Source organism: Dicentrarchus labrax, unplaced genomic scaffold, assembly GCF_905237075.1.
Source record: "Dicentrarchus labrax unplaced genomic scaffold, dlabrax2021, whole genome shotgun sequence".
NCBI lineage: Eukaryota > Metazoa > Chordata > Actinopteri > Moronidae > Dicentrarchus > Dicentrarchus labrax.
In genome coordinates, this window is record NW_026136719.1 from 21948031 (window position 1) to 21964638 (window position 16608).

The window sequence follows — 16608 nt, forward strand, 5'->3', positions numbered from 1 at the left end:
GAACAGTACATGGAACCCCACTTTGTGAGTGGCAAACATTCTAGTATTTTTGATGGGACAAGACCAATGCAGAGAGCTTTGTTGACTCAATTATGGTTGATCACATAAGGATTACACAAAGTCAGGAGTTTGTCCACCGATGTAAATTCATTTAGGAGATTTCATCATGCAGTTTTAACATGGCTTGAAAAGGTTGTCTCTATGACACAGAGAGACAAAACTGATGATACGAGGTTTGTGCAGGACAGTGACGTAATCTCAAGTGGCATCGAAGAGCTTTGCCCGCTTAAATCCCACTGATTAGTATCAGCAGTCATTAATTATGAGCGTCAGACTGGGTGATGTTCTCAGATGAAGCAGAACATGTTTGGCTGTGCAGCTCAACCCTCTAATGATGCTGGTAAACAGAAAGATAATTGTCCTTTAAGATGACTGGGGAAGTCAATCTAAAGGAATGTCACTAGAAGACTGAGAGACTGCTGAACAACATACAAATATACCAACAAAATGTGTACACATACACACAAGTACAATATATAGCAATTCAGACAGACATGCTGCCCATACACACACAGGTATCTGCATGTAGCCAGACATTTATTCTTACCTGTGAAGTCAGTGTTGACAGGTAGGGTGTCACTGGGAAACTGGTAGTAACTGTTTCCTGGGAATCTGGTTCCCCTGATCACAGGATCTTGTGGGTCAGAGAAAGAGACGTCTGTCCTCTCCACCTGGAAACAATGAATGAATTATGGGAATGTCATTACTTTTCCATATACAGTATTCAGTGATAGAATTAGACCTGATAACGGCACTAGTCTAAAGTAAAGGGATCACCAAAGAGATTACAATTCACCCTAAGGGGGACTTGAACGTGTGTAGCAAATTTAATAGCAATCCATCCAATAGTTGTTGAGACATTTTACTCAAAGCCACAAATGTCAACTACATGGTGACAGTGGATAAAAAGTCACATTGTCACCAAAGTCATTAGGATTCTTCGACTGGGCTTCATATACATCCGTACAAAATGTTGTGGCAATCCATCTAGTAGATGTTGAGATATGTGAAAACTTTGAGCTGCTGCAACAAACAAAGCCAATTGACATACACTGTATTTAAGCTAATATTCTTACAGACCTGATATAGTGGATGTGGGCCATTGAGTTGGGCTGGGGGATCCCAGTCTATTCGAATGGTGGTTTCATTTACTGGATGTAATTGAGGTGGAGACAGTCCTGTTGGAGCTGAAGAGAGAAAGGTAGAAAATAAGAGACTGAATGTCAACGTGAATTCCCCATGTTACAGGGACTGTACATTTTGTAAATAGCTGCCCACTACGGAAAATATGTACATCAATTACGTAAGTTAAAACCCCAAAGGCTGTGGTTTTAATCATTCATAAAATTATTTTGTGATCTTGATGTTTTTTTCCAGTAGAAAAATATCATCAGCTAATTTCTCTCATATCTACAGTATGTCTAGAATAGACATACAGTAGTAGAAAGTCCAATTTTTATTAAATAGCGGGTCAATTTAATTTCCTTCTTTCACTTTAGATGTTAAATTAAATGTCCCTTTGAAACATACTCGGAGCTACTGGAGCCACAGCTTCAACATGTATCATGAGAGGAGATATATAAGAACGGAGAGAGAACTATAGCAAGTGATGGACTGGTGTAGAGATGGGAAAGATGTGTGTGCATTAAGTGTCATTCCATCATTGTATTTCTGTGTGTATGTATGTGTATGTATGTGTGTGTGTAGGTGTGTTTCAGTAATGGTCTAAATGGTCTGTGGTAGAAGTAAATTAGCTCTCAGTGACAGGCATGCGGACCATCTTTAGTGTGAGTTCTAATAGAGCTCTTAAAAGGGAAGTGGACAGCTTGTCTTAGGCGGCTCATCTTGGCACATCAAACCATAAATTACTGCCAATCGATAGCTTACCAGTCTATTGAAATTGAGCTATGGTGACATTTAGAACACTGACTGTGCCACACACATACATACACGTACAAATGTACCCTGTTTGATGTGTGTAGTGCGAGAAAACAAATCATTGTTTTTGTTTAGCCAAAGTCTGCATCAGTGTGTGTCTGTGTTTATGTGTATGAATGGCAGATGATTAAAAATAAGGCAGGTAGATGAAAATGCAATAATTGACTGCTTCAAAATTCCAGTCAAAAAACTGCTTTGGCATTGAATATACTTAAAATGGGAAGTGCTTGTATGTGACATTCTGTAAGAGACAGTTATCTTGTGAACAGCTAAGCTTTGCAGTATCTGTACATGATCTGAACACAAGCTTCTCACTGCATCAGAGGGCAAGCCAGGTTTCCTGGGCTTCTGAGTGAAACCCAGTGGCAAAATGGACCACGCTCCGCTGGTTTTGAGGTTTGATCAAACTGGACTGACCTCAGTGAACTGGAGTGTCCCTGGATGATGTCTGACTGTGAGACTGCAATGTGACTGAGGATATTATAACTGATTCACTCACATCAGTTAACACGGAAGTGTGTGTACTTTTCTACACAAAGAAAGATTAAACTGGAAAGGTTTAAAACTATAAGGAAACATAGTTTGTCTACTCTTTCTATATTTCTCCAATTCCCGTTCTATAATGTAGGTGAAATTAATTAGATTTTTCCCCCCTTTAACAGATAAATCATGATCATGTACATGTTCTTCCTACTAGACTTTTGTGTCTGATCAGTGATCATTTAAAAGTGGGTGAATAGGCTTAACGCAAAAAGCCAAATTGATTTACCCGTGTAAACGTTCTTTTAGTCGCAAACAAAAACTCCAGAGTTGTTCACATAGGGTCTTTCAAGTCGATGGGAACATTGTCCATTACACCCAACAGTGTAACATCACCTGCTAGCTTTAGCAAGGTGTTTTTTTGGCATCTAACTTCATGTCAAACCATTTCTTCCTAATTTATATCACAGTACAGATGCAATGACACAGCAGTGACAACTTTTCTTATTTTGTGGGTGTCCTGATAAATCAGTGTAATAAATGTATGATTGTGTGCTGTGTGAAATTGTTGAAACGAGCAATTTACGAACCACTGAAAGAGCAAGCATCTTGGAAAAAAAAAAGATTACTGATTTAGAGTAAAAATATAAAAACATGTTATTGCAGCTTTCCTCCCTGTTGATCTGTGGGATTCGAATGTCGGACATGTCATGTATTCATTTCTTGTATCTCCTTGTTATTCCACTGAAACATACAAAACACTATGACACATTCAGTTTGACGAAAGCCACTTGCCTTATCATGTGTGTGCTCAAACACGCATGTACACCCACACACAAGGTTAACAGTCCACCAGAAAGGTTAATTTTAGCTGCTGACATGGTAATGAAGCAGCTAAATCATGGGCCAGCTCCCAGGAGCAATTGTGCATGTGTGTGTGTTTTCTGTTTTTACAGCGACTGACATGTCTTAACAGGCTCTTAGCGTACAGTTACACCACGCACACAAGCACACCACTTATTGACATGGCGATCCCTTGCTATGCATATTTCTCTCCTCAAGAAGGGCCTCAGGCCAATTATGCGTAAATCAATAAAGTTCCTGTTCTGTTGAGTGGTGTTACAGTGTGAGTGTGTATGTGTGTATGTCTTTCTGTGTGTATGTCTTGTAGAACAAGCTTTTATGGATGTAGGATACATAAAACATCACCATCAGCCCCTGATTAGCCACTCACTTTACGTCGTGATCGATAACTTTGTGGAAAGAGACACACACATTGAAACAATTGCAAATGCATCCACACACGGACAAAGAGCACGTTCCTTGTGTCATTACGTCTGTCTCAGTGTGCACACTAATGTTCAGTCATGTGCTTTGGTGTAATTCCAGTGGTTTCGCAGATGCTGTCTGCTCACTTACAGCAGATGGTAGCTGGCTCTAATGGCCCAGCCTTATGTGTGGCAGATTTATCAGTGCATCAGTACCACGCTCAAGTACACCTTACCAGGAGTACCATTTAATGTGAGGATAATTTCCTCCACAAACAGTTTCGTTCAGGAGATATCACAATGTTCATTCGCTTTCTCCAAGTTTTCAGTTTCTTTATTAAAACTGGGGGTTAAAGAGGCTACAATTACAAAAGGTCTGGTGTGTAACATTTAGGAGGATCTATTGGCATAAATGGAATATAATATTGATTGGTTTTAATTATTGTATAATAACCTGAAAACAAGAATTGTGTTTTTGTTACCATATAATGAGCTGTTTTTATCCACAGAAAATGTGGGTTGCCTACCATGGAGTCCACCATGTTGAACTGCCATGTTTCTACAGTAGCCCAGAATGATCAAACCAAACATTGGCTCTAGATAAAGATAAGTTTTGCAGTGTTTTGATGGGTGAGGGTGGGGCAAGGGGATGCAACTGCATAACTAGATGCCCACTTACTGGTCCTTTAAGGGATTACATATATGCTTATTATTATACATTCAGCTCTGTAAATTTTACATCAGTAATATAATTTATTATAGAAAAATAATAAGGTAAGCGATTGGGTAGCATATTAAAAAACTTATTTTTTGTTCAAGGACTAAGATTTGTTTGGATTTCTCTCTGCAGGATAAGAATGTGTACAAGAAGAGAGGAAGAATATTTTTGTGAGGAAAACAAGGGTTGATTTGAGTTTTACAGGCAAAACGTCTGATTCTGAAGACAAGAGGACACATAAAACTAAACTGAAATGAAATATATGTTGAAATTATGACCAGACGAAATCAGTTGAAGATACTTAGACTTCTAAGGCTGTCTGTAAGAGCAGAAATCCGCATAGAAAAGTTTAAAACACTGTAGTATGATTTGTAATATGGTTGACTAAAACTTCAATAGCTGTAAAAATGAGCAAGAGCATGTAAAACATTGTATGGTATTGTAAAGGTAAATTTTTTTTTATAAATGTACAAATATCCTAGTACAGCACATATAAATGGTTACAAAATACAACAGCTTCTCACAACTGTCTTTTATCTCATGATTACAGCTCATTTGCTCCCTACTGTTCATACGTTAAAGAGAGAGAAAAACTGTTCTAATACATAATGAAGAGGGTATGCACCTCCCAATACCTTAAATTCTGCTCTAAGATTTTTACTAAATATTTTTGATGAACTCTCGAGATGATAGTTTTAAACTGAATGAGAAAAAGTGATATGATATTTGGAGCTACAACAGAAGCTCAACACCCAATGGACTAGCACATGCTATGCAAATTGTTTCGAGATAAAAAAAAATGAAATCTGCCAAACGGCATATGCCATTATCATTTCTTATAGTTGAAACAAGGGACATCTTTGGTGTTGGATGAAACAAAATGGTAGCAACAGATGTGGCTGTTAAAAATACATTCAAAGAGTCAACTGGGTACAATAAGCCATATTGTATTGTACTGTATTACAGTCGAGAGAAGTCTTTGGAATCACTTGAAATAAACATTGTCACTGTGTCAACAGATGTAGCCATTAAAAATACATTTAAAAAGTCCACCGATTACAATATGAAGTATCATTAATCACAATAAACACAAGGAAGGACTTTTTGAGAATTGTATGAAATGAAAATATTCAGTGTTTTAACAGATGTAGCTGTTTAGAGTACGTTCAAAAGCTCAAATCCCTGAGCAAGTATTTATAGATGAAAGGATTTTTTTTTCACAACCACTCAGAGCACCCATTGTCTACTCACCTAAAGGGATAAACAAAACAAAAACAAAACATAAAAAAAACATAAAATGAGCACCAAGAGTAGAAACCATGAGTGAACAGATGGAAAAGTGTGTTGCAGGGTCAAGTGTGTGTGTGTGTGATTGCAATATGTATATTGTGGAGTGATTCATGTTCCTCTGCTGCCTTGTGCAATTTTGTGTTCAAGTGAAAGCGCCAGGTAGAGATAGAAGTGAAGGATGAATTGAGTGAAAAGTGAGAAAGCAACAGACGGTCAGAGAGAAACAGACAGATAAAGACAGTGAATAAAAATTCTGTGTCTGTGTCAGACTGCACTGATCAATTAGTGCTCATCTCAGTCTCATAGATTTGCGCTTGAGTTATTAAACACAGCTAATTCATTCTACTTCTATAATGGTTATAAATCTAAAGGAGAGCGAGGCATTGTGTGTGTGTGTGTGTGTGTGTGTGTGTGTGTGTGTGAGTGTGTGTGTGTGTGCATTTCTGTAACTCTGTGTGTGTTTGATTCATGGCCAGCAGGAAGTGTGTGGTACGCCACATTTTTCTCCTTGTAATTAACAGTAAAGTGTTTTTACTGCGGCGCGCCATGAATATCCCCTCTGGTTAACACAACCAATGCTGTCGCTACTCAAGTACCCAATGACTGACTGTGTGCTTTTGGATGCGTGTGTGCATATGTCAGTTGTTATGAATACCAAACACTTTAAAATGACTCTGCAACTAATCTGCTATTACATTATATATATATAGATAATGTATTAGCCTTTTCAGCACTTCCCTATTTTCAGACTTAGTTTGTATAGAGTTGATTACTGTTGTGCTGCCATATGTACGTGTGTTTATGTTTGCCTGCATCCATGTGCTTTGGGTGCAAATCTTTTTGTTTTACCTGCTGGTAGGGTCCGTCCTGTGCTTGGCAGACTGGTAATGCAACCTGTCTTTGTGCAGAGTGTAATAGTGAAGTTGTACACATGGTAAGGCTTCAGTCCTTTCACTACATAAACAGGCTGTGACGATGGTCCTGCCCTATGCAAGACCTGAAAAAGAGAAACACATAGGAAATTAACACTGACTAAATGTTTTATTTAATAAAGGGGGATAAAGCTATTGAAGAAAAGGGAGCTCTACAGATCAACCTCAGTACTTTAACTTACTTTAACTTTGAACAGACACACACTTGATGGCTGTTCACTTGACCTGACGCTACAGCTGCACAATTAATTATGTAGTAATTATAACCATCAGACCACCATGTTTAATGAAACATAATCTGCCCTGATTTTTTTATTATATGTTTGGCATTTCTGCTTTATTTAGACAGTGACAGCTGGAGAAAAGTAGGGAAGAGAAGGAGGTGACATGTAGCAAAGGGCCCGAACTGTAATCAAAGTCAGGCTGCTGCAGTAAGGACTCTCTCTTCAGTACGCACTCATCATTTGGGTCATTTATATATTTATTCATTCTCCGCTTCCAAACCTTTATTGCTGATGCAGGCGAGAGAATGTTCTACACAAGAGAAGCATAGTGAAACAGCATTTACCTACAAATACATAACATTCTCAATTGAAGGCTATAGGTAAGCTTTAAAGTTTCAGAGTTGTCCTACTCATTATGTGCAAGTATGTGTGTGTGTGTGTGTGTGTGTGTGTGTGTGTGTGTGTGTGTGTGTGTGTGTGTGTGTGTGTGTGTGTGTGTGTGTGTGTGTGTGTGTGTGTGTGTCTTACTTGGCTAATAAGCGGTGGAGCATAGGGATTGTTGGTCTGTTCAGTGAGCAAGTTGACGCGATATTCTGCGACCTGTCCTCTGGCGATGATCCCTTGACCTTCAGTGGAGCTCCACGCAACTTTGAGAGTGGTGGATGACAGTGAAGACACTTCTGGAGGAGCCATCAACTCTGGGACTGGAAACATGGCCACACACATATGCACATGAAAATATACACATCACACACTATATTTAGACTCATAACACATATTGACTCATAACATATAATTTCATATAATCCATGATAAAATAAATTATTTGCTAAGATATTACAAATCTATTAATCATTAATAACTATAATCATAAGATATGTTGAAATATTTTGAGAATACACAAAAAGGAGTAGAAGGTCACATTAAGAACCAGCCCCTTAAATATAGATAAGTTAACTAATGCTAATGCTAGTAGAACACCACATCATCACAATATCTCTTACCTGTTTAAATCAATTAATTCTGTTTAAATCAATTGTTTTAATCCATTATTCAAGAACATTTATTTTGATATCTAAACTTTGCGTATTTGCCAATACTGAGTACCGATCCGATAAATGTGTTAGAGGTTATATAATACATTATATTATTATCTTTTAAGTGTATACTACTAAGCGTGTATTATTGCTATCATTGCTGTATGGCCTGGCTCAGTAGAGGGGATCATAATTTTGCTATCCTGGATAAAAAGGCAAACACTGCTGGAAAGTAGCAAGGTCCCGTGGCCAATACATGACGTGGTATCAGATCGGGGCACAGATGCGTACTCGCCAATACCCCATTTTAGGCAGTATTGGAGCAACTCTTTTACTAAGTTGTTTACAGTTTTTTGCAGTCAGCTATTTTAAGTGAAAACTATTCACAATGTATAAATGTGCAGTAACCCTGACTATCATTAATTATTAATAAGACATTATTTTTCTGCTGCAAACATTTAAGCAAAATCTCTCCTTACATCACTGTATGCCATCTCTAAGTGTTTAGCTTAAATACTGCAAATCACCACCACATTGGTGCACCCATGCATGTCAATACGCCTCGACTTCAACTTCAGTAACTAATTGCTACATTTCTTAGAGTGCCTTGGTTGCATTCAGTACAGTGTGGGCAGATAAAATAGCAATAGCAACAGGGTAAGCCAGTTTATACAGGTAAGAACTGAGAATATGACTCAAATCACTGCCTGCATTCTAGCTCGATTAATATCTAATTGGTATTTAATTAGCTTCTACAATGAATTCAACTTTCTGATCAGTGGTGAATCTACAAAGATAAATGTTCTTGTATTATTACATTTATCTGACACTAAAACCTGAAGTTTTTAATCTCTGAGTTATGTAAATTTAGACTTCTAAACTCTGTTGTTGAGTTCTTCATATTTTTGGTGCTTTCCCTTTGACTGCTTCCCTAAAAATAAAAAATTAACCTCACAGTAAGTTAATTAAAAAATAAAATACACATGAAGACATACATTAAAATCAAGACTTAGTGGATATTATGTGGATTTAATGGATTTAGGTATTCTGCAATTCTACAGTTGTGAGAGCCACTATTACACAACAGATTAGAGAGAAGGATTCTTTTATTCTACTGTTGATGGCATCTAGCTGTGAAATACACTGTGAAATGTGATTTCTTTGCAGACATAACCACAGTTATATTCTTTCTTTCTAGCACATGTACGCGCACAAACACTGACACACACTCCACGTTTAAAATGGTGTTATCATATGCTTGTTATCCAGACACATAGCTTAGAGTGATGTTGGAGGCAACCGTTTAGTCCTAATGAGCCATATCATCTATTTGAAATTCAAATACCTTAATGAGTTTCCCCTCCTCCACATGCAGTTTTATTTCCTCCCTCCTTCCTTACATCCTTTTTTTTTCATTCCTTTTGACAAATGCTTGTTGTTGTTTTTTTATTACATTTATCAGTTAAGTTCTCTGGTGGACAGATTTTGACCAAAACATCACTGAAGTTTTACTTTGGTGGTTACTCACATCTTGGATTTCTTTTATTAAACAATTTTATTATTTTTCCACAACTTGCTGCATTCTTTTGCTTTAGGACAGATCGGCAACAACCAATTTCTAATCCCTAACCACAGCTGAACAGATTTACATTAGAGGAAGTAAGATTTACAAAATAACTTCAAGTATAAAAACATTTACTTTGAATTTCAAGAGAGACCTTGGGAGGTTTTGAATGGGAATAATGATGTAGTATGGGCTTTTTATGGAGCCAGCCTCTTATGACCATGGGAAAAAATCCAGCTCAAAGAAAAACCCACACTGGCCTCACTGTTAAGCAATGATGGATGCCAATTGGCAAAGAGTGTATCCTTTAACAACACAAAAAAACAAAAAGATTGATTCTCTATGGGGAAACCCTCCCACCTGATGTAATTTGCCATTGTTTTGTTAAACTGAAAATTGAATAATAAATTGATTTAACTTAAAAAACTCATGTAAGCTTTTTTTCTTCTTCTTTTGGTCGTTTTACCTTTATTGGATAGAAAAAGCTGAAGAGAAACAGGAAAGGTAAGTACTAGTAGCCTTGTACATGGTGCACATGCTCTAGCAGGTGAGCCTCCAGGGTGCCCCAACGTAAGCTTAGTTTAACTATGATTACAATCTATACAAACCTCCCTCCATGGTACGTGCTGTGGTCCACCCTGATGTGACACTTCCTGCCATATTGGTGCTCAAAACTCTCATCTGATAGGTGGAAAATGCTTGCAGATCTGCCACAATGGTACTGCTCTCAGGGGGTGCGACTGTGCTCCTATCGCTTTGCTGTGCTTCTGGGGTAGCACTTGGATCCAGCCAACCAGAGCTGAAGAACACCCTCTTCTCAACGGTAGGACTTGAGAGGTTCAGTGATTCCATTGGTCCACGTAGAAAGACCTCATACTTTGTGATAACACCTGTACAGAAAGCAAAGTACAGTAGTTTGTTAGTACTTATGTCCACAACACATGAAATCCTCACTAAAGAGTTATTTCTTAAATCAAATCAGAGAAGTAACAATTGGAACTACAGGACTTGTTAGGAAAACACTGCACCAGTTTTCTTTTTTCTTTTATTAAATTTGTGTCCCAGGGCCAATTCAGCCTGTTTATGATAAAATAATCAAAGCTTCAAGTGTGTATTAGAAACTGTAGGCCTGCTTAATACTCATCCCTCTTGGCAACAGGAGGCTAAAACATTTTTTTATACAAAAATGTTGTTTTGAGAAAAATCTAACACCACAAATAATGACAAAGCCCTGGCCAGTATTTGGCCCTGTAGTAGAAAACAGGCTGATAATGATTAAGTCCTGGCTAGTCCTGTTTAGCTCTCTGGTGGAAACCAGGGTATTGTTCGAATATCTCATGCTCTGTTCCACTCGCTAATAGCAAAATGACAGAGCTGGGTTAGAATGAGGACAGAGCAGGCAGCACCAAAACACAATAAGAGATTTAAAGACCCACTATGGAATAGATGAGTGTCCAAATGTTGTTATAAGTATAAAATACAAATACAATCAAATAATATAGAGTCTTAGAGTGGACCCTTTGTTAAAAGACCCCATGTACCCTCTCTTTACCCTGCTCTCTCTATGTTCTTTTCCTTTTCTTTAAATCTGTGTATGTCTTTATTTCTTACTCTGCATAATTTAAAAAAAAAGTCTGTCTCCTCTATTTCTCTCCCCTCTAATATTAATTTACTTCATACAGAGTAGTTCTTTCAACATTTAGTTTAGCTTTAGTCATAGTTTATTAGAATCCTTATATAACGGCTCTAAACTAACTTGAGGCCACCAAAATACTTCAGTTACTTTACTGAACTTCTGACAATCCTCTCTACCTCTTTATTAAATATATAAAAAGTTGGAAAATGGACAGTAAATAATGGAACTTGCATGATCCATCACTGATGTGTTTGGCTTATATATCTGTTCCTCTAAATGTCCATATATCATCAGCAACCATTGATAATGGTATATTAATCAAAGTAGTGATATTATATATCTATATATCTTTGATGTCTGTGAATGATCATTTCATTCCAAAATTTAAAATGTCCTCAACGACATGTCATGTATTTGTCAATTTCTAGCTATCCAAAGGCATCATGGAGAAGAGGAATACTGAGTTAAAATCCACAAAAGGTAGTGCTGAAAAGCTGGGCAGATGACAAGAATCCAAACAGATTACTATGGAGAGACTCAACATTTGCAAATCAGGATTGAGAGGGTCTAAGCAGTAATTCCAACCACAGAAACACTGTACTTGTACATGCCCCCGTTTAACCAGGAAAAACAAAAACTGGTGTTGACAGATGCACTGTTGCACTGTATATAAAACTGATCTCTTCCTGCCAATCTCTACTTCACTTTCTCTTTATTTTTGCAGTGGTCACAAACATCAAAATAAACACAAACGTGAAGAGGCTAAATTGCGCCTTGAGTTTGTGAAAACTGACTGAAAACTGGCCAAATCAGTGAACACACCCAGATCAACAATGGTAGAGGCATACAGGTCAGGGCTGAGATTAAAGTTGAGTCCAGTCGGAGAGCAATATCAACCATTCTTGACTGAACTGATGACAGGGAAAATGAAGGAATGAAACCCAGAGAAACCCATGTAACAAAGCTGGGAGGGAAACAGATTAACAGAGAGAGAAAAAAAACGAGAGACACAAACAGAGAGAGAAACCCAGGTTACAGGGCTTTGTATGACACTGAGCCTTAGAGCCATTACAAAGCTCTCTGGATTTACCAAAGGCAGTTCCAGTTCAGTGCATATTTCTGTGTGTGTGTGCGTGTATGTAGTGGTGTTAGTTGATTCAGTCTTCAGTGACACAAGCCTATAAGCCACGCTACTAGGCAAGTGTTTTATGTGAGTTAAAAATGTGTGTGATTATTCTACTGTATAATTCATACATGTGTGCATTCTTAATTGCATGGTTGTGTGATATGTGTACAGTTTGTGTTTGTGCATGTGCTTCTGTATTAAGTCCTATATGTTACATGAGAACAGTACAGTATGCATACGTGTATGTTTGGGGTCCTACCATTTGGCTGAGTGGGGGGCTCCCAGGAAGCATGAAGTGTATGCGGTCCTGTTGCAGTGACTGTGGGGGCAGGCTGGTTTTGTGGGGGCGCAGAGGCTGTCAGATAAGACAGTGGTGGGGTAGAAGTGCAACCCCCAGAAGAACAAGCCTGTAGACAAGGTTATGATTTTGTCATTTTAATTTTGTAGGCCGTACATTTGACAAAAAAATTGAAAGCACTGTTGTTGGATCTATTTTGCAGAGATGCAGGCACTAAAACACTGTCTGTTTGCCCCACCTACCTCCAGTATTGCAGTGTATAGGGTGAAGGGCTTTAGGCCTCTTGCCACAGCCTCTGTAGATAAGCCTGTGTAGTGAATGATGGGCTCTGCTCCATTAGATGACTCCGTGGAGGATAACACAAACCTGTGGGAGACAAAGAAAATGTGACAATCAATTCCTCTTTTCTTCATTTTCCCATCTGCCCCTATCATTCCACTAGACCACATGGTTTTATAATGTGGTTCAGTTAAAAACTAGTGCTAGGATGTCAAAGGGGGTGTAATGGGCTAAGTAATGTTCCATGTCAACTGCATTGTCTGTAGTTGAGAGGTCTGGAAACAGGCTATTGTTGCTCCTTACTTACCTTTCCACTGGGCCTGTGTCATTTCGTGGTGTGCTCCAGTTAAAGCTGGCGGTGGTTGGACCAGGTCGTCCCACAAGGTTTAAATGGAGCTGTTCTGCTTCAGGTGGTGCACCTAAAGTTTGGTATGAGGCTGATGCACTTATTGTCGCACCGGCCACATTAGCTGTGACAAGCCAGTAAGAGTAGTTGGTGTAGGGAAACAAACCAGTGTCTTCAAATGATTCATGGCCTTAAGAAAAGAAGGAGGAAGGAAGGAGGAAATTAGGAAATTAGTTTGGAGTGGATTTATGTGTATCTGAAATAGTAAGAATGCAATTTAAGTAGTTTGAAAACCTGCCTGGCTACTTACTGAAAGGATAGAGACTTTGAACGCTATGCACTGACTGTCCATCCCTGATGAGTGTGTAGTTGAGTCTGTTTGAGTTTGGGGAGTCAGGTGGATGCCAAGAGAGATGAATGGAAGAATAACTGTGAGCAAAACCTACTGGTGCAGGCTGTTGGAAGGGCGCTGCACAGGCAGAGACATAAACAGTGGAAGGTAAAGAGATAAATACATAAACAGAGTGAGGTAAATTATGTCATTTTACAGGGCCAAACTGTTTGTAATTAGAGCATGTTAATTGTGTGTAAGTGTATTCTTAGTGTCAACAATCAGTCAGAAAGCCACCCAAAATTAGACCGCCATTATTGATATATGTAATCTATCTACTCCCATGTCTGTACAATAAATATATTAGCTAACAATGTGATGTGTGTGTGTGTGTGTGTGTGTGTGTGTGTGTGTGTGATACTATGTAAAACAGACCTTTACTGCAGCCAAAGTAGTTCTCTGGGTCAAAATGACTTGCTCCAGGTTGACATATGTCACACTTGTGTCCAGTTACCAGCAGCTTACACACACACACTCCTGAGTCTGGATCACATGAACCATTGACACTGCCCACTGGGTCACATGCACAAGGCTGGCACCTGGTCAAGCAAAGAAAAAGAAAAAGAAAAAGAAAAAAGATTATAAAGACGTTTTGTACAGTCCGCAATTAGTATTCATGGCTACACCTAGCTGGTAAAAAATGTCAAAACACATGAAATCGTTAATAAAAACTTACTACAAACGTGTACTTTTTGATACACACCGTGTGCTGCATTATGCTGCTGTACCTACACGTTTTCTTTTAACAAAACTACAGACTTCTTGTGATGTTTGTAGGGTTTTATCAACCAATCACCCCACAGATCCGTCTACTTCCGTGGTTAGATAATTGCACTGCATAAATTATATTGTTTCAGCTGTGGACGGTAGGCCAAAAAATAGACAAAGATAATGCATTAGTGTGCAAATGTTCAAAGCTAAATTGTGACTGGGTGTGTGTGTGTGTGTGTGTGTGTGTGTGTGTGTTTGAAAGGTGTTGGGTCTTCACCTTAACACTGTGATGGAGACCCTCACTACCGTCTATCCCACCCACCATCACCCTCTAGCTGTGAAACTAAATTCACAGAAAATGCATTCCCCCTCAGAGTTGTCAAAGTGTGCATGTATGTGTACGTGTGTGTGTGGGTGTGTGCGTGTGTTTGACTGTGTATGTGTCTGGGTCACCAGTGTGGTGTTACCCTCACTGGGGCTGGGCAGCGGGTGATCATCCGGCCAGCCACCTCACACCTTTACACACACACGGTCGCATGTGCAACAAAATCAGTTTGTTAGAAGATGTTTGGCTCACACACACACACACACACACACACACACACACACACACACACACACACACACACACACACACACTATCCATGTGTGTTTTCCTTTCTTACACAAACTGTACTCACACAAACTGTACCCCCCCACACACACACACACACACACACACACACACACCACTACACCCTTCTTTATTGCTGTGTGAAAAGCCACAGCCTCTTAACGAGCCGCAAATTTGTCCTGTCAACTGGTGCTCACACACGTACGTAGACACCAACACTCAAAAACACACAGGTACAAATACACACATACACACAAATGCCATAGTGACTCGACCTTCACTCCATTCCCAAGGAGAAAGAAAACACCAACATCACACCCATTCTCTCCTTTTTCACCAGCCTCAAAGTACAGTGTGTGTGTGTGAAAGAGAGTAATTTGTGTGTATTTAGTGTGATGCCAATACAAACAAGCATTTAACAGTGACATGGTAACAGTGACAGTGGAATTCAAAGATGTTTAGGTCCCAGTAACACAAATGGTGTATTATTGTAGGTTTTAGTGTATTCAAATATTACATATGTAATCTTATAATAAAATTATGGGTGTAAGTGAATGTGTGTATGAGCCAATACTTAATCCCTCCAGACAGAATTACCATCATATTTCCCTGTGATGAAGGGGCTGACGGTCAGCAGTTCTCTGACCCGGTTTTCCATAGAGACACATAGAGACACAGAACTACATCTTCAGCCAACTGCTCACACATCAATTTGTGTGTGTAAATTCATTTGTGTAAAGCCTATTGATTGAAGGCGGAGGATAAATTACTTGATGACATTTAGATGAAGAAATCCTTATTATGGAGCGACTCTGGGCACAAGAAAGGCATTCAGCAGTAATAACCTTTAAAGACTTTATTTGTCATTTCTACTTAACAAAAAAGGAAATAAAACAGGGAAAAGCAAAGAAAGGAAGACACAGAGAGAGAGAGACAGATGTACAAACTCACTGCCTGGGTACAAACTATAAGTTAATGCTTGCCTTTTACAAGATATGTGCCTTTGACCATTTTTCTTTATCTTTCTCTTTTTCTGTTTTAACATCTACCTCATCACTGCTCTTCTTTAATAATTTAATTATTTGCTTTATTGTCTTCCCAGTTCTTCCATTCCTTAATCTCTTTGTAAAGTTAACTCTTTATCACTCTGTTGTTTTCTCTCCCTCCTTCCATCATTCTATCCCTCTCTGCTGTGAGGAGATCTCAGCCACAGCCTGAACACTGGGGAATACAGCTATCAGGCAAGGTCAGCTAACACACACACACACACACACACGCGCGCGCACGCACGCACGCACGCACACACACACACACACACACACACACACACACACAGTGGACCACTAGTCAAACAGTTTGTGGATCATCTATCTGCTTTGACACCCTGTTGAGAGGAACGTATCCATGTGTGCGTACCAGTATTGCACAGGATGTAACTTGTACAGTTACATTTGTGTATGTGTGTTTTAAGTTGTGTGTGTGTGTCTGTGTGTGTGAGATAGCCTGCAGGTAGAGACATGAGTGGTAAAGGTCAAAGCAGCTCTTAACTCATGTAAGTCATATGTCTGCCAACCAATCTGTAAACTGTCTTTACAGAGACTGCACCTGCTGGTGTGTGTGTGTGTGTGTGTGTGTGTGTGTGTGTGTGTGTGTGTGTGTGTGTGTGTGTGTGCAGGTGGTGCAATTAACGGATAAAA

At 39.0% G+C, this 16608-nt stretch overlaps 1 protein-coding gene across 1 annotated transcript in view; it reads right to left on the reverse strand.

The window, feature by feature from the left end:
• ush2a (Usher syndrome 2A (autosomal recessive, mild)) overlaps positions 1 to 16608 on the reverse strand; it is a 197405-nt gene that overhangs the window by 132705 nt on the left and 48092 nt on the right. The window contains exons 20-29 of the mRNA XM_051379326.1: positions 13963 to 14126; positions 13507 to 13665; positions 13158 to 13386; positions 12814 to 12937; positions 12533 to 12680; positions 10120 to 10401; positions 7439 to 7614; positions 6604 to 6751; positions 1141 to 1247; positions 608 to 731 (exon numbers count right to left, since the gene is read on the reverse strand). Of these exons, the coding sequence (XP_051235286.1) occupies positions 608 to 731; positions 1141 to 1247; positions 6604 to 6751; positions 7439 to 7614; positions 10120 to 10401; positions 12533 to 12680; positions 12814 to 12937; positions 13158 to 13386; positions 13507 to 13665; positions 13963 to 14126 (1661 nt within the window). The remainder of the gene's footprint in view (positions 1 to 607; positions 732 to 1140; positions 1248 to 6603; positions 6752 to 7438; positions 7615 to 10119; positions 10402 to 12532; positions 12681 to 12813; positions 12938 to 13157; positions 13387 to 13506; positions 13666 to 13962; positions 14127 to 16608) is intronic.